General features: G+C 49.0%; 7 protein-coding genes across 7 annotated transcripts; 3 read left to right on the forward strand and 4 right to left on the reverse strand.

Moving 5' to 3' along the window:
• Positions 1–83: 83 nt before the first annotated feature.
• BC939DRAFT_466785 (uncharacterized protein) lies at positions 84–2,932 on the reverse strand. The gene is made up of 3 exons (XM_051557687.1): positions 2,306–2,932; positions 1,596–2,125; positions 84–1,507 (listed from the first exon to the last, which is right to left on the reverse strand). The coding sequence occupies exons 1-3, from the start codon at positions 2,708–2,710 to the stop codon at positions 421–423; spliced, it is 2,022 nt and encodes a 673-aa protein (XP_051407208.1). The 5' UTR covers positions 2,711–2,932; the 3' UTR covers positions 84–420.
• Positions 2,933–5,350: 2,418 nt separating this feature from the next.
• BC939DRAFT_466790 (uncharacterized protein) lies at positions 5,351–11,469 on the reverse strand. Its single transcript, XM_051557688.1, has 15 exons — positions 11,088–11,469; positions 10,695–10,973; positions 9,848–10,614; positions 9,704–9,759; positions 9,545–9,628; positions 9,303–9,458; positions 8,603–9,202; positions 8,419–8,521; positions 8,017–8,333; positions 7,768–7,917; positions 7,327–7,681; positions 7,165–7,247; positions 6,800–7,087; positions 6,574–6,709; positions 5,351–6,488 (listed from the first exon to the last, which is right to left on the reverse strand). The coding sequence occupies exons 1-15, from the start codon at positions 11,195–11,197 to the stop codon at positions 5,722–5,724; spliced, it is 4,251 nt and encodes a 1,416-aa protein (XP_051407209.1). The 5' UTR covers positions 11,198–11,469; the 3' UTR covers positions 5,351–5,721.
• Positions 11,470–12,144: 675 nt separating this feature from the next.
• On the forward strand, positions 12,145–12,461 carry BC939DRAFT_466794 (uncharacterized protein). Its single transcript, XM_051557689.1, has one exon. The coding sequence runs from the start codon at positions 12,173–12,175 to the stop codon at positions 12,419–12,421; it is 249 nt and encodes an 82-aa protein (XP_051407210.1). The 5' UTR covers positions 12,145–12,172; the 3' UTR covers positions 12,422–12,461.
• A 1,183-nt stretch (positions 12,462–13,644) lies between these two features.
• BC939DRAFT_16560 (uncharacterized protein) lies at positions 13,645–14,510 on the forward strand. Its single transcript, XM_051550319.1, has one exon. It carries the CDS (start codon positions 13,911–13,913, stop codon positions 14,436–14,438), a length of 528 nt encoding a protein of 175 aa, XP_051407211.1. The 5' UTR covers positions 13,645–13,910; the 3' UTR covers positions 14,439–14,510.
• BC939DRAFT_466797 (uncharacterized protein) lies at positions 14,351–14,875 on the reverse strand. The gene is made up of 2 exons (XM_051557690.1): positions 14,854–14,875; positions 14,351–14,832 (listed from the first exon to the last, which is right to left on the reverse strand). Exon 2 carries the CDS (start codon positions 14,797–14,799, stop codon positions 14,584–14,586), a length of 216 nt encoding a protein of 71 aa, XP_051407212.1. The 5' UTR covers positions 14,800–14,832; positions 14,854–14,875; the 3' UTR covers positions 14,351–14,583.
• Positions 14,876–14,929: 54 nt separating this feature from the next.
• On the forward strand, positions 14,930–17,405 carry BC939DRAFT_466798 (T-complex protein 1 zeta subunit). Its single transcript, XM_051557691.1, has 5 exons — positions 14,930–15,063; positions 15,354–15,561; positions 15,693–15,887; positions 15,988–16,723; positions 16,832–17,405. Coding segments are annotated over exons 1-5 (1,617 nt in total). The 5' UTR covers positions 14,930–15,061; the 3' UTR covers positions 17,308–17,405.
• BC939DRAFT_466805 (kinetochore Sim4 complex subunit Fta4) lies at positions 17,406–18,793 on the reverse strand. The gene is made up of 4 exons (XM_051557692.1): positions 18,477–18,793; positions 18,002–18,381; positions 17,821–17,926; positions 17,406–17,732 (listed from the first exon to the last, which is right to left on the reverse strand). Exons 1-4 carry the CDS (start codon positions 18,676–18,678, stop codon positions 17,620–17,622), a joined length of 801 nt encoding a protein of 266 aa, XP_051407214.1. The 5' UTR covers positions 18,679–18,793; the 3' UTR covers positions 17,406–17,619.
• Positions 18,794–18,828: the final 35 nt, after the last annotated feature.

Genomic DNA, 18,828 nt, shown 5'->3' on the forward strand with positions numbered 1-18,828 from the left:
GTGTTCAGGGGTCTGTGAATGTGCTGCTTGTCCTACAATGGCTAACCGACGTGCTCAGTCCATCCTCCGTCATTTCGGTTTCAGTCGCCGAACAAAAAAAAAGACAAAATAAGACTCAGTGGCTCCCACGCTTTCACAGAAGGAAATTAAGCAAAAGCTACAAAGCGACAAAAGACGTGCTTCTTCTCTTCATGGCGACATTCCCTTTTGGACTCCTCTTACACCCTCAATGGGTCCAATGGCTCAATGGGTCCTCCTTTGAGGATCGACTAGACTACGGCAGTAGTCGCCATGGATATTACCGTCGACCTCACGAAGATCTGTCCTATCTATTCAACATGCAACGTACAGAGTCTAGAAAGTCATCGCGGAATTGAAAGCGCGCTTTTTTTTTTATCTTTTTTTATCTTTTTTTATTTTTTATCGCCGCTCTACTTCGGCGTCTTCGCCTTCTAGTCTTCTAGCTGCTCCGCCCAAGACTCCCATCGCCGTCCCACTTGCCTCTGCCTCCCCATGGTCGTCCTCCAGCTTCTCTTCCGCATACGCAGGTAGACCTGTCGCCTCAATCACACTCTCGTACGTCGGCAGTCCCGCCTCCGTCTCGCCCGCTGCCTGTGCTAGCGTCGATGCATCCACCAGTGCCGTCGACACCACTCGCACCACTCGCACAGGGATTTCCTCTGTTGCAACCGAGCACCCGTACGCTGAAGGCTCCGATTCGAATGTAGGCGTCGACAGCTGAGATACATCCTTCAATTGTTCCGACAACGGTGGTGCCATCTCCTCCAAGAGCCGACTTGATTCATCTCTCTGCAAATGATGGCGACTCGCAACCGTCGACGACCCACTGCCTTCCCCATCCTGCAGAGTCCCTTTCTCGTCCGCGACATATCTGGGCCGCTTGTCCTCTAGGTCCATACCAGTCGCTTCTTCGTCCTCCCCAATGATTTCTATCTCTATCGTGTCACCTTCCTGATCCCATAGTGTCGGCTCCTGCTTCTGATCTCCTTGAAATGCAGCATCCTGTTCCTCTTGCCTCCCCTCTGGTGCTGCACTTGGTGCTGCTCCTGCAACCATTTCCTGCCCTACTGGGCCCTGTTCCTCCAATGCCTTTGGTAAGTCTGATCCTAGGACAGACAGCGGCGGTATTGACGATGGCGGCGCAATCGCATAGGTATCTTCGTCGGTTGTGTACTCAATCTCGACCCTTAACGCATGACTGACCTGCAGCCAGTTACTCTGCACATCAACACAGAAATCGGGCGAAAGTACCAGCTGCAGGTTCAGCGTCTGCCTCTGTAATTCCTCAGTCGGTTCCTCGAAATAGACCTCAAGCGGTTGTGCGATCGCCCGGGTTAAAAGACGCGGTGCTGGGGGAGGTCCAGCTGAGTAAGGAGTTGGAAGAGATGCATGCTGAGATCGTGGTGAAACCGCTGACGAGTGCGCTGAGGTGGCGAGAGGTACAACCGCCCTAGGAACAGCCGCGAGAGATGATGTCCGCTGGTATCTAATATGATCATATCTTGGTCCGTTTTAGCAAGCTTGGGCTATGATCTGGTGATGCTCATAGAATACCTTGGTAGCATGTTCCTTACCGATCCGTCTCAATCTGCTCAAACACAATTTTGGCCTTGCGCAGCCTCACGTTTCGAGTCCTCGGCTTGGCATATAACTCCACTGCCAAGAGTGTGTTTTCGCAGTGCAGCAACCGCGGCACTTTGATTTGAATCTCGACCCCGCCACTGTCCAAGCCCATGGCCAGTCTTGGCTGCAAATGAACCGAGGGGTATACAATCCGATGGATTAGAACGGGTCGTCGCAAGATGAACTGCTCCGTAACTGAGGTACTGGTCCCCTGTGCAAACGTCAGCTCAAGGCTGATCTGAAGCTCATATCGAATCTTGCCGATCGCCAAATCCGTACTGTCTGGCAAATGTCCTGGTAGTGTTAGATCAATTGGTAACGAGTCGTGATATTTTCCTATTGGTTTGACTGGCGCGAATGATGACGGTGTAGGTGGAGCGGACCCGAGAATCATAGGGGTTGGGATATAATCATGCGTATGGTGAACAGGCGTCTCTGTTGCTCCTCCTGCTCCGGCCTCGTAGCGCAGTACTGCTGTGTCCTAGCACGCGAGCATCCAGAGAAAACACGAAAACAACGGCTAGCGGTATTAGCAGAACATCCATTGTGCAAAGTAGGAATATAAACGCAAATGACTGACTGGAAAGAGTAAGGACGGCGTTACCATCAGGCACAAAAAATAAAAAAAATAAAAAAAAGAGAAAAAAAAAGCACATATTACCGCGTATCCCATAAAGTCTATCCTGGCATCCTTGAGCAACAGTTCCGAGTCGGCAATCCAATCAAGTTCCACGGTTCCCTTCAATGAATACTGAAAGCCATCGTTGGAGCTGTCGTAGATCTCGACGGTATCCGATTCCAGCTCCAGGGTGGCAGTCAGACCCAAGGATGTGGTGTGAGAATAGAGCTGCTGCGACACGGCAACCACATCCTGGGTGCTCATAAACCGAAACGCAGAATACGGCGGCTCATGGTCCCGGCTGGGCGGATGATCACTGTGGAGTTGGTCATGGCCTGCTGCGGCTCCATTGTCATGGAGGTGGTGTTGAATGTCCGAGTATGATGGCGTGCTCTCGACGAACGCAGGCTCCGCAGCGTCTTGTCTCTGGTGGCATCCTGTTGACATGGCTGAGTGGCTCTGAAACGCTGTGTCCAGTATGTTTTATCCTGTATGCTGTCTTTCTGGCTCGTTGGTTGGTCCTTGTTTTGCTGAGGCTGTGGTTGCTGCTTGCTGGCGCTTGCCAAAAGGAGGAGGGGAAGGGGGAAAGGAAGGAACACAACCAAATTTGTGTTCTGTGCCTTGCAAACGAAGCAGAGACGGTTTGACTTGCTTATTCATCTCCTCGTCTATTCGCAACCCGGATATAGGACATGCTCCTCCACGCATCTAGCACACCCTTACTACAGCCACTCCCGTTGTCGGGTATCGAGAGAAGTGAGGGCTGCTATGTGAAGGACGCGCTGAAGAGAGCCGTCCACCGCATGGACGCACTCAATCGAAACACGTACTGCCACTGAATCTTGGCACGACCAAACTGGCAAAGGAAACGCAGTGGACTGAAGAAAGTCGCTCGCTGGTTCTTTGGTACTAGGGAGAGAATTGGCCCAAGACCATAACGGGGGTGAGGTAAGGCTCACTCTCTCTCATTCGCACTTTCACGCCCCCACATCCTCGCCCTCTCACTCTCCCACACCCAACCGAAGAAATTCTCTCTCTCCAATCCGAGCGACTTTCTCTCCGACAACCGGCTCCTTGTGGTCAATTGGCCTTCCGAGAAGGAACGAAAACACGATAATGAACCCTACTTATTTGTGCACGACATTTTTGCGGCCTGGCGTGCTATTTTGGCGATTACGGCATTCGACCATCGCGTGTAACGACACCGAGGAGTTTCGGTGGGCTCTTAATGATGCAACGAGAGCGGAAGCAAATTTATCCATCCCCCTTGGTCCTCTTTACTGACAGCATTGAGTGGGGTCGACCCCTTCCCTGCGCAACATTGTTTATATCGAGTACAGCGAATGATCTGCTCCACAGGACCCCCTCATCCTTTCCTACCGGCCGTGGCTCGATCCTTGGGTGCTGTCCTACATGATTCGAACTGTGATGTTAACCCTGGTGCAACCTTTGAGCTCCCCACTCTCTTCATCCCAGAGCTAAGGTTACTATCAGACAGTTCTGGGAGCCACTGTGCTCGACTGTTTCCGCTGGGGTCTCCCTGGGGCGTCTTTCCTTGTTTATTGGCGTGCTCTTGTGTTCTGAGTGAGTCTTGTCAGCCGAAGCAAGAGATATTCGAATTCTGCGGGCTCTTTCGCGCATAGAAACACTCTCAATCGCCAGCCTCATAGCTTCCTTAACTTTGGCGGGGTAGCGGGCTTCATGAGAGAAAAAAGGTGTTGATTAAGGAGAGGTGGGCGTGGTTCCAAGTAAATTGAGGAGGAATCGGTACCTGCAGCGTCCCGATCTGCAGTTTGATGTCAAGCTCCAAAGCTGTTTCAGGGACACTTCGCACTCGAAATACCGATACATACCTATCAACGATAGCTATTGCTCTCAAAGTACATCGCCCTATTTTTCTAGTTTCATCCCAATCTGGCGAGTATTGGCAGAGAATCTACAGAAAGAAAAATATGTAGGCGAACACTGAAGCAGTTTTGCACTGTAGTGTAGATCTTTAGTGTCGACAGGGTTGAGACTGCGGCCATTGTACAGATCTGGTCAGGGTCAATACCAAGAGTTGCTGCTTGGTGTGCCGGGGGATGAGGCTGTTGTCCTGTGAAGACTTGCGGCATTTGATAATCTTTTGTTCGGCTAATTTAGAAGGCATCGTAGGTTGTCCCTGTCATTTCGATATCTGTGAGCGTTCCTGTACCTATAGGCGACTGCAGGGTTGCTTGGTCATCGCGGTTGACCACGAAAGAACTACAAGCAGATGAAGATCTGGCAACTTGTAGCTAGAGGCGACGACACTCTTCGTTTAAGAGAGTTTGAAGGGTCTTCTGGATCCTCATCGACGTCCGATGGCGCGTCGTCGCATGATGAGGCCATGGCAACAGTTATTGGGCTTGACTCAAATTAGACAACTCGCGGTGGCCATTATTGTCCCTGATACAATACGGCATATTAAACGGTTTTTCGTCAATGTTGTCGACATCCATCACTTCTTTATCATTGTGTCGTAGGCTAGTAAATACAGACGGAGTTCAGTTGTGCTGCTGCCCTTGTACTTGCTCCTTTTTCTGTCGCTCTACAACGTTATTTTACTTGCATAGCCATCCCTTTCGTGCCAGTATGTTAGTGTTTGTGGTGCGGTAGAACAATTTGCTGATCAAATGACCTTTCTGCATGATAACCAATGCTTCCGTCTAATTCGCTTTATCATAGTTCATAACCCTTCTGGAGATGGATTCCGAATGGGCGTCGCTTTAGATAGTATTATTCTCAATAAATAGTTTTTGGAATTGATATTTGTCGACCGGTCATGTAAATAATCTTATATCTGACGCGAAAAGACGGACGTTACGGCTGCAGCTGTGCAGTAACGTACCGGTTGACAAACATAGGATTATTTACACAATCCCAAAAACATCGTAAGATATGCTTTAGTAGGAGGAAGATGCATTGTAAGGTACGGAGCGAAGAAGAAATGCGAAAGGCGCGGCTTTTGTAGGCGTCAATGCATGGATGTACTGCCAAGGCACCAAGCCTTTGTTTCGGCAGCCCTTGAGAGATGTAGGGAAATAAGAGGACAAGGTGTGATTGATGGCCTGGTCTGTCCCGGATATGATTGAGGATGGAATCGATGAGCTATCCTGGACGCGCCTGTTTGCTCGCGGCTTTCTTCAGTCGTGCTTCATGCTTCTGCTGTGCATCGGCTTTCCGATATTTGCCTTTATTCGTGCGCACAAAATACAGTTTGGCACGTCCCGTCTCTGTCGCATTATCTTTTGAATCAAGGCTAACGAAGGGAAGTATAAGGACCCAACTATGGGTTGTAGGACAATGATTAAAGGCATATTATGTATATATCCTAAGTCTACTGCGCTCGCCGTCGGGCTATGTTGACAGACAGGCAAAGAGAACAGATTCTTAAAGGCGATGTTTGCAAATAAATCGTTTTAAACACGCTAATCGGGTTACTTCCACGTCAAGTTCGTGACTACGCAAAGTAATGGAGATCCTAGGACGTTAGCATACATCAAGAAAGCAAGCACGCAAGCAAGCATTGTCATGCATCTCCTACCGGAATTGGACGAGGCGGATCGGAAGTTGCCCAGTTTTGGGATACGGCTGCCACTACCGCCACTACTATTTCCATTGTCAGCCTGATGGGCACCCACTGCGCTCATCGATGGCGAATGCAAAAGCACGGTGCCACCTTGACAAAAGCCCGTTGGGGAGGGATCCAGCGGATGAACAGAGTCCAAATGGTGAAGATTATGATAATAGTCGTTTGCGCCAGCGCCATGTTGTGTCCGCTGGCTGAGATGCGAAAATGCTACGGACGACGACAGTGGAGACGCTGAACTGTAATGCGAGCTCTTATCCACGACCAAAGACGTGGTCGATGACGCTGGCGAGACAGTAGCTGAGAACATACCCCTATTATGCACGCTCGAGGATTCCATTCGTATAGACGACGATGAAGATGATGACAGCGGAGATGTAGGAGAGCCTGCGTGAGCCATAGAAGATACAGAGCTGCCATATGCAGTGTTGACTGGCGGCAGAAGGTTATTGACAGGCGCCTGTGATAACGACCTCGGCTTTTGGACCCTAGATCGTGTCTTTTTGTTCAGCGGGCAACCTGACCCATTCAGCAGATGTTCCTTCCACTCTGCTTCGTCATTGCAAGGCAGGATATTTTGGCAAAGTGGACACCGAATAGTCGTTTCAGAAACAGCTAATGCAAGAAAGGTCGCACGATAAATAACTGCGATCATTGCCAAGAGGGAGAGTAGAGCAGTTTGAGCAGCCATTACGCTTACCGATACATCCCGCAGCGACATGGGCAAGGAACACATCTGCGGCCATGATTTCTCTGCAGGTCTCGCATTGCTTTACAAACTTTCGCTTCGAACATTCTTTCAGCATATGATCCGCCAATGTGGGAACCTCGATGATCTACATCAGCAAGCAGAGTAGTCATCAAACCAAATAAGTACAGCAGTTGACATAGCGCCGACCGAAAATCAAGGCTTCAAGTGCACTTACGATTTTGCAGTAAGAGCAATTGGCAAGCATGGCGCAATCGTTCCAATAGTGCACCACTAATCCTTCGTCCGTAAAAGCATTGTTTCGTTCATCGCAAAATACACAGAATCGATCTTGCGTTGGTCTAGAAGCGTTCGGTCCCTTTGGTACATCGCTTCCAGACAAATTCCCGATAGTCGTGTCCTGCCGTGAGTTTTTCGTCACGAGAGAGGAGCTCGATTTTGATTTTGATTGGAGCGGTCGGGCCGGCGTTCTAGGTGTAATTAATAGCCCTCGAGGAAGAGGCGGCTATTGTACGTCGCAGGCATTTGAATTAGTGCATAATTGGAAAGGTGTAAGTCGGATTGCAATGTCTTGTACCATACCTTAATCTCCTCTGATGCTGTAGAATCATTCTCATCCTCAGGCGAAAGTGCGCTTTGCCGTTTTACCATGGTTCTTGGAACACCTACAGTTACCACATCAGAGCTAACTTAAGTGGCCAAATCATGAGAGGAAGCAATCATTCGCGATTAAATAGCACATACCAGTGTACAGTGCTTGTGTTGCCTTGGCAGAGGACCGTAAAGGCATCTTCAGGCGCGCCTGGTGCGCAATCGCTGCATCTGACCGCTGTCGTGAGCTTTGGCGACTGGGTTTGGTTAGACCAGGGGAATCGGGCTCGACCAAGAGACTTTTCAAGGAATCCATATGAAGATTTACACCAAGCGGATTGGGAGCCGGGCATCGCCTGCTAGTCGATGGCACAGGAACGGATGAGTTTAGCGACAGGCGCAAGTCCTGAGTCGATAGTCCGGTAGACCTCAATACCGGCCGTGACAGCGCAGGCGAGTTTACAGCCGATGACCTCGGTTTCTTGGGCACCAGCTCCTTTTGGATGCTCTATGTTGCATAACAGTTAAGCGAGAATAAGAGAACGGTGCTAGAGAATAGCTGACCACACAAGCGTCTGATGCCTTTGCTCTTACCTCAATGATAAGAGGTTTTACGCCCGGCAGGAATTGCTCCACTCTTGTCTTACTCAAGAATTTGCAGACGTCAATGATTAGCTTACGAGTTGCAATGCGCACCTCGCCGTTGGTATGGCTGAGATAAGGAACCGCAAACTCAGTGATATTCTATTAGACATAATTCAAAAAACCAATTGTCAGTTGTTGAGTGAAACGACCCAAAAGCAGAGGTCATCTACTACAGCAAAAGGTCTAATGTTGCCTTACCTCGAAGTCGAGGCCGCCTGCAGTCCCCTTGCCTTCGGATCTATCAAACACACCGAATTCGTTCACGAGTCTGGCAACAATTTCAATCCTGGATTGTGCTTGCCGGTAGGGTACTGTGTTCCTTGCTGGCTTGAATACCAGAGGAAGGATGGCGTATGGAGTCGTCCTGAAACTGTTACAAAGCATTACGAGTCGGTCGATGGTTCCTTGGGTCACACGCGTGTTTAGATCCGATGCCTTAATCAGTAATAGTGAGAAGATCGGTTCCAAGGAACGGTATGTTACGGCATTCGGAATCTCGTTCTGAATGCAGAATTCTACGGTGACAGATAGGTTTACGATGAATAGCAGCTCTCGTCACAATGTATAACACAGGGTCTCATTTTGTCGATTAAGACTTACTGACAACTTGATCAAGCAGCGCTAACGCAAGTGTCACGACCTTCTCGCGAGTGTCTGTCAAGGCTATCGAAATGACTTGGAAAACGGCTCGCGCTAGTAAAGTCTAGTGTTTGCGCCGATGTTAAACGAGCTGTCCCGTCATCAAGGACTTTAAACCAACCTGTTTGTTGCCTAACCAACTTACTCGATCGTTTTGCTGGTCGTTGTCGTCCTCGTCATTCTCATTTTCCAGATGCTCCTTGACACATTCAATAGCGTATAGTCGGAGGTGGAGCTCGCGACTAATGAGGCATGAGACGACTTTGCTGGGAAATACCTGAAGCGACACAGAGAAGCTGGTTTGTTCCTGCTCTGTCAGCTCATCTAAATGAATCGTGCTGATATCATCCTGTCCAAGAATGAGCTGGCTGGAAGAAATGAATGAACGATCTTTTATGGCGGGCTGAGAAATCACTTGTTGTAGTGCTTTTGAGCCGTTCCTGGGTAACAAGGGTAGTCTGTGCGACGACTGCGGTCCTGAGTATCTAGCGCCGCTCAGCTGCTTTGAGACCCCAGTCGAGGACGATCTGAAAAGAGGCGCCGGTATCTTTCCTGAATAATCGCCCCTTCCCGCCCTGTCTAGATCAGAGCTGCTATCGCTGGGTGCTGAGGAGCTGCGATTCAGGACGGCTGGAGGAAAGATGCTTCGGCGACTGACAGGAACCCGCCGTCCATTGGTCCCGATGCTGCTGATCGGCAGACTGCATGCCTCAGCAGAGACTGATATATTGCTAACTGAAACGCTCTATAGTACCCAGAGAAGACTAGTCGTTAGCCGAATGGTCCGATGTGCGGTCGAAACACATGTAGCCCATGAGTCTTGCAGCGCTGCAGCAATAAGGTACCTTCGAAGCAATAAGTGACTTCTCATTATCGTTCTCCTCGTAAATCACGTCCGACCGTGCCAAAGAGACGACGGTGCTTTCATCTGTTGCAGTGATGACAAAGCCTCCCTGAGACAGCTGAGTGTTCATCCTTGCTTTCACAACTACAACCTTAGTCTATGGTACATATGGTACATAAGAGCTAAGTTAAAGCTATTTCTAAACAATTAGGTTGATGAATACCACCAGCTTTGACGTATTACCTTCAACTCCTGTGCCAGATCAAAATCATCATTTTCAGCAGCTTTGTGCTTCTCAATGTTCAAGGTCTGAATTTCGTCCGCAAACTAGTGACATGTCAAGCATCAGTATCCGTGGCCAGGCTTAACACTGTGAAAAACTGAAGCGATCTTACTACTCACCTTTACCGTCTCCTCGTAACCAGCTTTATACAATTTTGCAGACGCGAAGTCCTCCACTAACAAAAGATGAGAGAATATTCACGACCGTGAGCATCCAATGGCATCCAAATGCTAATCAAACTAAGAGCAACGTCTGGTGCCTACCCTTTACTGCGTCCTGCTTTGCCCTGACGAACCCCACTATCAGTTTCTCTACATCTTGATCCATGTAACTGGCTGGCTGATCCTTTATTTCCGCTATTGACAATCCCCGCACTGCATCCGACAGGTTGGGGACTTCAAGAGTCTCCAAAACTGGAATCGAAGAGTGTGGAACCGTTGTCTCTGTAAGTCCCTGACCTGGTCCATTCACGACCTCGAATTCGTTGAAATCCAAGCGTTCCGATTCTCCTTGCAGCTCATCTTCAAGTGTCTCGCCCAGCACATTCAACGCCAATATCGCAACTTGATGGTAGATATTGAGAGGATTCACATGGCACTGGCGAATGACGACACGTAGATACTCGCCCTCGACATCGACATTAATCGATTTCAACTCTCGCCCCGAGAAGTTGGAGGCAGTGTTGCTGTCAAAAGAGATGGAGCCAAGTTTTTGAAACTGCAGCACTGGCAAATTCTTCTTCCTGGCATCCACTCTAGGGACGAGATCAAGTCCGGCATCCTCGTCCTCATCCTCATATGCGCCATCGTTGTTTCCATAGTTGTTGTCATGATCGGCATTAGTGTTCCCATCAATGAGAGATTGACGTCCTGTGGCATCTGCGTTGATGGACTGAACACCTTTCCTCGAGCCCATCCAAAAGTCCAGCCTGCTCGCAATCTTGTACTGGTGGGACAAGATCTGAATCTTTCTCACCCTGGAGTGCCCACATGAGAATCGCAGCACCAAATCCTGTGGGTAGCTGCAGAATCTAGATGGCGATTTAAAAAGAGATGTTAGATGCGCATTCGATGACCACGATGCCATTCTCGGAGTATTCCTGTAGTTTACCTTGGAGTGTGCCATCCTTTACCGGAGGAGGTGTGCATTAGTCCGACAAGCTCCTCTGGTGAAAATCCTTTGTCCCATCCTGAAGCCATTTGAATCTCATACGGAAGCCGCTGGGGTGTCAGAACCATGAGATATTCCTGAAGTGCCTGAGCATTGCTCTGCCACGGGGCTCCTGTGTGGCTGTCACGGTCTCGTAGTGAAACGATCAATTGATCGTCCGCGCTATCCTCTGAGCGCTGTCGCAAAGAACCAAGGGACCCAGCCAAGAAAGGCACGCTACTTTGATAGAATATAAATCGTCAATTGGTGGATTGTAAATGGTCGCACTTTTTGTTACACTGTGAACAATAGGATTGAGGTGTAAATGTGCGATTAATGGTGTTGAGGACTTACGCTCGCGAGCGACCGATGAGCGACCGCCTGCGAGGGCGGAGACGGAGGCTCGATGCAGGCTTTTTGGAAGACTGGACATGCGTCGCTTCGTAGGTCGTAGGAGGTCTCATAGCGAGTGCGTAGGAGGAGGCGTGGCAGGAAGAGGGCTAGAGATGCAAAGTGGCACAAAGAGGATCCAGAGGCCTCACTTTGTGGTCTCTGTCGAGCGTTGCCAGCAGGGAGGAGAGAGATGGCAATGAGGACTTGGATGTTGGAGTATAGGATGGATGGATTAACAGAACAAAGAGACAATGGATTCCACTCTATTGTCATCAACGTGAATATGAAAGAATAAGAAAGACAAGGGCAGAGCAGATAACTGAGCGTGCACCTGCAGGTAAACAAAAAGGCCACGATGCATGCACTGCATGTAATAAACCATAGTCCACCCATCAAACCCGCCAAAAACAAACAAACAAATAAACAATAGCGACTTCCCATTTGTCTTTGCAGCTCATATCCCCGCCAATGGGTTGTATAAGCTACGTGGAAAACATTGCCGAGGGCACTCATTATTTTGACATTTAACGGGTATCATCCAAGGTTGTTCAAAATGGGAACAATTGTGCTTCAGAGTCACAGAGATGCCCTTTCTCGCCTCTTGTGTCGTCTCGTCTTCTTTTGTTCGTTCGTTCTTCCGCAGCTCTCTTTCCGCCTCACTGCTGCTATTACCATTATGGACCAAAGTGGGCGGATAGAGATATTTAAGCTGATTACGGTTGATCTCCCGTCATTTATTTGCTCTCTACTCTCCTCTTTTTTTATCTCGCTCTCTTTTTTGTTTCCTTTTCGTCTTGCTCTTGCACGTTGGACTAAAAAGCCCGATCGTGCGATAGTTGATAATTCTATCCTTGTTGTTCAAACAACCGAAGGTTTTGTGCGAACGATAAGTCAGCTGTATAAACTATTGATCGTCCGTATTAGGTTAGATAGTTTTTGCCGCCAACCTGACTTGATCAAGTGTTACTCAGGGGCAAGCAGCCAGCCAACAATGTACTGTGCTGGTATCCTGGAGGTTTTTGGCGAAAGGGATTAGGGCTCTATCCATGCCCAAACGAGCACTCTTCCTCTCCTTTCCCCTTTCCTCTCTTTTTTCAGGTTTCTTTGATCACCACCTCTACACCGAACCTCTATATCTGGCGACCTCATGTTTTCACAACTCTGCGATGGGCATTGGCGGCTTGTGGCCTTTCCTGAAAAAGAAAGGGTATGAGGCTACTATGCGCTTTGAACACTCTGTTCTCCCCAGTCCTTTTTATAGCGGCCCGATGCGTCAAGTAGACATCAAAAAATAATAATAAAGAAGAAGAAGAAACCGACAATGAGTGCAACGAGTAAGAAGAAGATAGCGGTGAAGCACATGCGGAAGATCAATATGGTCCGTGCTCTGTAGCAGGAACGTCTTACATTAACCCTCGATATTAAAACTCTATTCGCTGAACGTCAACAGGACTTGGACCAAGAACCCGATTTGGCGTCCGAAGCGCTCGGATGTGTCCAGGAGGCTGTCCTCCTCTCAGCGAACACCAAGTGATCCTTCAAGCAACTTGTTGGTTGATTTATTAAGTGTGTTACTACTTCAGACATCTTCAAGGAATTGGATCGAGAACCGTTAGACCATATCTCTGTGACATCTCTATTCGTGCGAGCCCCCTGGCAAAACGTGGATTGGCCAATGCATCCAGTGCATGCAACGCTTCATCGGTCGAGCACAGGACCTGGGCCTGCTGGACATAGGGAATGAAGCTGCAATAAGGACGAGAATATCATAGCCAGGATCGACATTGCTGCGATCCGCTGCCTCTCAGTTCTCAAATGAGTTCAGGTGAATCTACAGAAACAGCACCTTGGAGCTATATGAAAAGGTAAAGAGTTTTATTGACTTTAGTTCCAGCTGAGGTTTAACTCAGGGAGTAATTTAAGAGAATACAAAGTTAACAGCATTAGCTTTCGCTATAGCAGTTCAAGACTCATAAGAACAAGGGGCTATTATCAGATGAGCGCAGCATCAAGAGCCGTTGCGACTTCTCGGCCATCGAAAATTTTATCCACTTAATCCAAATCAGTAAAAACCTTCGGAGGCTCGTTTCTGTAGCGCCTATCAGCCAATCTTTCGTCTCATACTCGGAAGTGGAGCTGCTCCAGATCTTTTGACAGAGCGAGGTGCTCAATAAGATACTCAGGGTGCTAATTAGAACAACGAGTTATGCTCCTGCGCTTTGAGACGCAGAATACTGGCTGGCCGGCCAAGAACCAGAGTTCCTCGTTACAAGGCTGCTCACAAATGTAGGACAAGGTGAATCCAAACGGCGTAAGCCAGGATCCCCGAAACCGTACAGGAACACAGCAACGACGATGCCCTTGAGCGAAGTTCAACAGTACTTTATGTTCATTCGTCAAAGTGACTTCGATTCCAGTACCTACACCAAACGCGACTATCTCCTCTGTGGATCTCTTAGGACTGATAGTTTTCATCCTCAAGTACTCACCTTCAAGCTGAAGGAGCTGTAGTCAGTTCGATACAGGCGACTCCCCAAGAATGTTTTGTCCCTTCGAACCACATCCACAATCGGAGGAGTGGATTATTACTTGACCGAGGTCCGAAACACTGTGAAGACCCAGCAGGATGTTATCGACCTTTGGGAATGTGCGCCCGATTAAATCAAGGTCCTGGGTCTCGATTTCGGCCAAGCCTGTGTAGTCGGAACCGGTGCGTTGCTACCAAAGAACGATGGTCCTGCCAGTACGACGACGGGACCTGGAAGAAAGGATGATGATGTCGGCATGAGCAGCTCCTCCGAGGATACAACCCCTACTCCCGTTCCTGTCACCTATTACAACCTCGCAGTGAAACAGAAGACAGTGTACCAGCCCACGCTCATGCACAGAAGATGGATGGAAGAGCAAAAAAGCATCGCTCCAGGCGACGGTATAGAATCCATCAACGACATCGAGACCAGCTTTGCGAGCTATGTTACGGAGCTGGAGAGAGTAGAGGAACAACTGAATGAGTTTTACAACAGCAACAACCGGTTCAAGAAGCATAAGTGGGGCGCGAGAAGGGCCAGAGATGCGGAGTACAGACTCATAACGGATCGCCTACTCAAGTTGGTCGGAGGATCGTTCGGTAGAAAGAGAGAGGAAGCCAACAAGATTGTGATTGGGGTTGGTCTAGGCAAGCTTTCGACCAAGACGAGACTTTCCTCCTTGCACGAGTCCTTTCTGTCGTACTTTGTTCAGAAGGCAAGAACACTATCACAAAGTTATATAAAATCGTTCTATGTTTTTATTGACTTCGTCTTGATGTCCTAAAGGCCAGGTCCCTAGGCTACATCGTAGTTGGAGTGAATGAGTACTTGTACTTCGAAGAAGTGCCCGACGTGCAAGGAGTTTGTCGGACAGGTCGAGATCCGCAGGCAATGCTGATCAACCTGTGGCACTTTCATGCACCGCGATATTATGGCAGGGCACAACATTTGCAACGTCGTTCGCAGCCATTTAGTCCATCAACAGCGACTGCTCTATCTTCAGGCAGTAGATAAGGACAGGCACTGCCCTTAGATGCAAGATGCAAGATCGTACACAGAAACCGGGGGCAGTAGCAGCAGCGGTAGCGCAGTGGGGCAAGGGCAAGGGCAAGGACGAGCTCGAGGACGCAGGCGAGCAGCCTCATCCTTGGAAGGGGATGGACTGTCGCACTCCACAGTTCAGATGCAGTACTCTCTTGCAAGGATGTGTTCTGTGACGTATTTGAGCCTGAATTGCTCTGCACTCGATCTAGGATTTTGTTCCTCGTTCTTTCAGCTTCTATTGCCTTACAGGGCACAGCACGCTCCAGTAGCACACCAGACCAGAGAATTGCGACTTGACACTGAATCGGATCAACTCCTCTTCATCCCTACGTTCTCTCCCACTCATCACCACATACCATCATCATGTAAGTCTCGCGGCATGTTCCTCGCACCACCCAAAAATATTCTTTTTGCAGCGCCAGCTCGATACCTCTATGCACCAAACGCCGTTCCCTGGCGCTAAAGCTGATCGGTACCCATCATCACCATCAAAGAAAAAAAAAAAAAAAAAAAACACGCTATCTGGAGATCTGCTTGCAGAAACAGTGAAACGATATCACTTTACAGGGAACACCATATGGACACAGATGTGCCTCGGCATCATGTTTGATAACTTGCGCTGACTGTGCGGCATTCCCATCGCGACGTTCAATAGGTCTGGAGGATCAGCTGTTTCTCTCATCAACCCTAACTCGGAGGTCGCTCGCCGTGGCCAAGCTCTGCAGCTGAATATCAATGGTGCTGTTGGTCTAATGGAGGTCGTTCGTTCCAACCTCGGCCCCAAGGGAACCATCAAGATGCTGGTCAGCGGCGCTGGCGATATTAAGCTGACCAAGGACGGCAAAGTTCTCCTCAGCGAGATGGTACGACAAAATATATACCCTTGCTCAGCTTTGATGTGCTGTTCTTTGCTCATGTATACTAGCCTGGTCTCTAACGCGTCTCGTTTCATTGTCCCTGGATTCGATGGAAACCGATTTGATGCTGCTATCAGCAAATTCAAAACCCTACTGCCGCCATGATTGCCCGTGCAGCAACAGCTCAGGATGAGATTACTGGAGACGGCACAACTTCGATCGTCATGCTCGTCGGAGAATTCATGAAGCAAGCGGAGCGTCACATTGCCGAAGGTCTTCATCCTCGCATAATCACAGAGGGATTCGAGCTCGCGAAGAAGGAGTCTCTTAAGGTACGTTACGCTCGACCACAAGCTCCACAAAGTATAGAGCCATCCATGTATTAGTTTGAAATTTAACGATGACTTCCATCTTATTGTCGTCACTCAATAGTTTTTGGATACTTTCGCTGTCAAGAAGGAGATCGATCGTGAGCTGCTCATTTCTGTTGCTCGCACTTCACTCCGCACCAAGGTCCACCGTGCCTTGGCCGACACCCTTACTGAGGCTGTTGTGGATGCCGTTCTGACCATTTACCGCGAGAATGAGCCCATCGATTTGCACATGGTTGAGATTATGGCGATGCAGCACAGGAGTGAAACCGACACTCGTCTTGTCCGCGGATTGGTCATGGATCATGGCGCCAGACATCCCGACATGCCCAAGAAAGTTAAGGACGCATATGTCCTCACCCTTAATGTCTCCCTGGAGTACGAGAAAAGTGAGGTCAACTCTGGATTCTTCTACAGCTCCGCGGAACAGAGAGAAAAGCTGGTCGAGTCAGAGCGCAAGTTTGTGGATGAGAAACTGAAGAAAATTGTGGAACTTAAGAAGCAGGTGTGCGGCGACTCTGGCAAAGGCTTCGTCATCATCAACCAGAAGGGCATTGATCCCCTGTCGCTGGATGTCTTGGCAAAGAACGGAATCTTCGCTTTGAGGCGCGCCAAGAGAAGAAACATGGAGCGCATGCAGCTGATCTGCGGAGGTATCGCCCAAAACTCTGTCGATGATCTTTCACCTGAAGTTCTCGGATGGGCTGGACTGATCTATGAACACACCTTGGGTGAGGAGAAGTTCACATTTGTTGAGGATGTCAAGGACCCCAGCTCAGCAACCATTTTGATCAAGGGTAAGAGGGCAGGCGGTATCATGTGCGCATATTCCGTCTCGTGGAAGATGTCTTAACCGCCTTTGAACAATCTATTTATTATATCTTAATTGTGCGACACGGCTCTAGGTCCTAACCCTCATACGATCCATCAGACCAAGGATGCCATCCGCGATGGTCTCCGTGCTGTTAAAAACACTTTGGAGGATGGATTGGTAGTACCGGGTGCCGGTGCCTTCCAGGTCGCTCTCCATTCTCATCTTCTCAAATTCAAGGATACTGTCAAAGGTCGTGTCAAGGCCGGTATCACGTCCTTTGCTGAGGGCGTTTTGGTCATTCCCAAGACACTGGCCTCAAACGGTGGCTTCGACCCTATGGATGTGATTGTGACCATGCAAGAAGAGTACGCGGATGGCCATATTGTTGGTGTTGATCTTCAGAGCGGAGAGACGCTGGATCCCGTTGCAGAGGGCATCTGGGACAACTACCGTGTCGTCCGCAATATGGTGCAGAACGCGTCCGTGATTGCCACGAACTTTTTGCTAGTGGACGAGATGATGCGAGCTGGTCGCTCCTCGCTGAAGAACGATAATCACATGGAATAAGTTGGTTCGCCGGGCGGAACCACTCAAGGGACCCAGGGGTTGTGTAGATTCATCGTGTCCAGATCAGGAGACAAACAGTAAAGTCGTATACAGCGAATTTTTTTTTTTTATATGTAAAGTACATGTAAAGATGACATATGGTACAATGATCCGAAGGATCAACTAGAAGAAGGCTCAATCTTGGAAGCAATCCATCATGGCATCGAGAGGGTTTGAAGGATGAAGTCGTTGTCGCTTGCTGGCGTCTGCATCTAACAGAAGATAAGGTAGCACAGACTGTTAACAGGAACTCTGACAGCCCAATTCATTTGTTCAGGTGAGCGCATTTAAATGCACCGTACCTGGAGTCGCAGAGAGCATTTGATGCTTTCGCTTGGCCGAAAGGACATCATGTCTCGAACTCAAGATGCTCACCAGCCTGGGCACTGTTGAAATTCGTAGATCGGTTTAGTGCTCCATTCTCACTATTTGACAGCTTGACAATATAAACAGACACAGCACCCCGATACATACAAATGACCTTCATTCTTTCCAGCTCCTGAATGACATGCGAGTCTGGAGACAGAATGTTTTTTTGTATTTCTCCCGCATCCAGCCTCCTAATTTCGGTCCGTAGTGTCTATGTAAAGAGAGTCGAATTAGCATGCAGAAGAAAAGTTGGCTGAAGCAGAAGGAATCCTTGAGTGGTCTCTACCCTGTAATACTCGTGTTTGTCTTTCAACTCCTGGTATCTGGTCTGCATCGCGACAATCCGGGACCGTAAATCTGCATACTTTTGTAATCTAGACAGGCTCGGAGTCGGAGCTAGGGGTGCGATGGATGATGAATACAACGAAGGGTCATTCGAGGTAGCGGAGAGTCCCGCTTCATCCTGGTGTTGCTGCCATGTCTCTGGGAACATGTCGATCCAGTCCGACTCAAGAATTTCCTGAGCGCTCTTTGTCCTGATGATGACACCTCCTTGCCGCGCCTTCTTGCGGAGCTCATACTGGTTCGCCTCCAATTGCTCTAGCATCTGACGGATAGATTGACTGTTAAAGGTCATACGCGAAGACTTTGTGCTGATGGTATGCACTATGAGATTTGGAGGCAAACAGGATTTTAGTCGTGCTTTCGAGAGAAACGAACAGGCAATTGACCATCTCCATTTATCTGAAGCAGTGACAAACGTTTTGACAAGACAGCAGAGACGACGCCCTCCGGGATGGAAGTATGGGCCTCGCCCCTAGCGTTCAACCGTGCCCGATGGTGTCTCCAGTCAGACGGCGGTTGCATGGGTGTCTCCAACAGCCTGACCTGAGCGTTGATAAAAGCCTTTTTGTCGTGGTAGTACCGTCCCTGACCGACAAGGGTATCTCCATGGGTGGTCATGACGATGCGTTGAGTATTCTTATTATCCGGCTTGTCGTAATTTTCGGTGATGATTCCCGTATAGTGATGACACTCGGCTGGTGCAGATGGTTGCTGTGTATACGAACAAGGGAGCTATAGCCTTTTGAAACGTGAACCAGTCAAGGTCAA

Source organism: Gamsiella multidivaricata, assembly GCF_025024155.1.
Source record: "Gamsiella multidivaricata strain RSA 2152 chromosome Unknown BC939scaffold_101, whole genome shotgun sequence".
NCBI classification, from domain to species: Eukaryota; Fungi; Mortierellomycota; class Mortierellomycetes; order Mortierellales; family Mortierellaceae; genus Gamsiella; species Gamsiella multidivaricata.

Bases quoted from the DNA above. Each gene is read 5' to 3' on its own strand.
- BC939DRAFT_466785 (XM_051557687.1), bottom strand. From the start codon at position 2,710: ATGTCAACAGGATGCCACCAGAGACAAGACGCTGCGGAGCCTGCGTTC. The intron at 2,126-2,305 runs GTAATATGTGCT...CTCGCGTGCTAG, and splicing joins TAGACTTTATGGGATACGCG to GACACAGCAGTACTGCGCTA. The intron at 1,508-1,595 runs GTAAGGAACATG...TGATCATATTAG, and splicing joins GAGCAGATTGAGACGGATCG to ATACCAGCGGACATCATCTC.
- BC939DRAFT_466790 (XM_051557688.1), bottom strand. From the start codon at position 11,197: ATGAGACCTCCTACGACCTACGAAGCGACGCATGTCCAGTCTTCCAAA. The intron at 7,248-7,326 runs GTATGTGCTATT...TGGTAACTGTAG, and splicing joins AACACAAGCACTGTACACTG to GTGTTCCAAGAACCATGGTA. The intron at 6,489-6,573 runs GTAAGCGTAATG...TTCTTGCATTAG, and splicing joins TGTCGCTGCGGGATGTATCG to CTGTTTCTGAAACGACTATT.
- BC939DRAFT_466794 (XM_051557689.1), top strand. From the start codon at position 12,173: ATGCCCAAACGAGCACTCTTCCTCTCCTTTCCCCTTTCCTCTCTTTTT.
- BC939DRAFT_16560 (XM_051550319.1), top strand. From the start codon at position 13,911: ATGAGCAGCTCCTCCGAGGATACAACCCCTACTCCCGTTCCTGTCACC.
- BC939DRAFT_466797 (XM_051557690.1), bottom strand. From the start codon at position 14,799: ATGAGGCTGCTCGCCTGCGTCCTCGAGCTCGTCCTTGCCCTTGCCCTT.
- BC939DRAFT_466798 (XM_051557691.1), top strand. The intron at 15,562-15,692 runs GTACGACAAAAT...TGCTGCTATCAG, and splicing joins AAGTTCTCCTCAGCGAGATG to CAAATTCAAAACCCTACTGC. The intron at 15,888-15,987 runs GTACGTTACGCT...GTCACTCAATAG, and splicing joins CGAAGAAGGAGTCTCTTAAG to TTTTTGGATACTTTCGCTGT.
- BC939DRAFT_466805 (XM_051557692.1), bottom strand. From the start codon at position 18,678: ATGACCACCCATGGAGATACCCTTGTCGGTCAGGGACGGTACTACCAC. The intron at 18,382-18,476 runs GTTTGTCACTGC...CAAATCTCATAG, and splicing joins CTCTGCTGTCTTGTCAAAAC to TGCATACCATCAGCACAAAG. The intron at 17,927-18,001 runs GTAGAGACCACT...CTCTTTACATAG, and splicing joins ACAAACACGAGTATTACAGG to ACACTACGGACCGAAATTAG.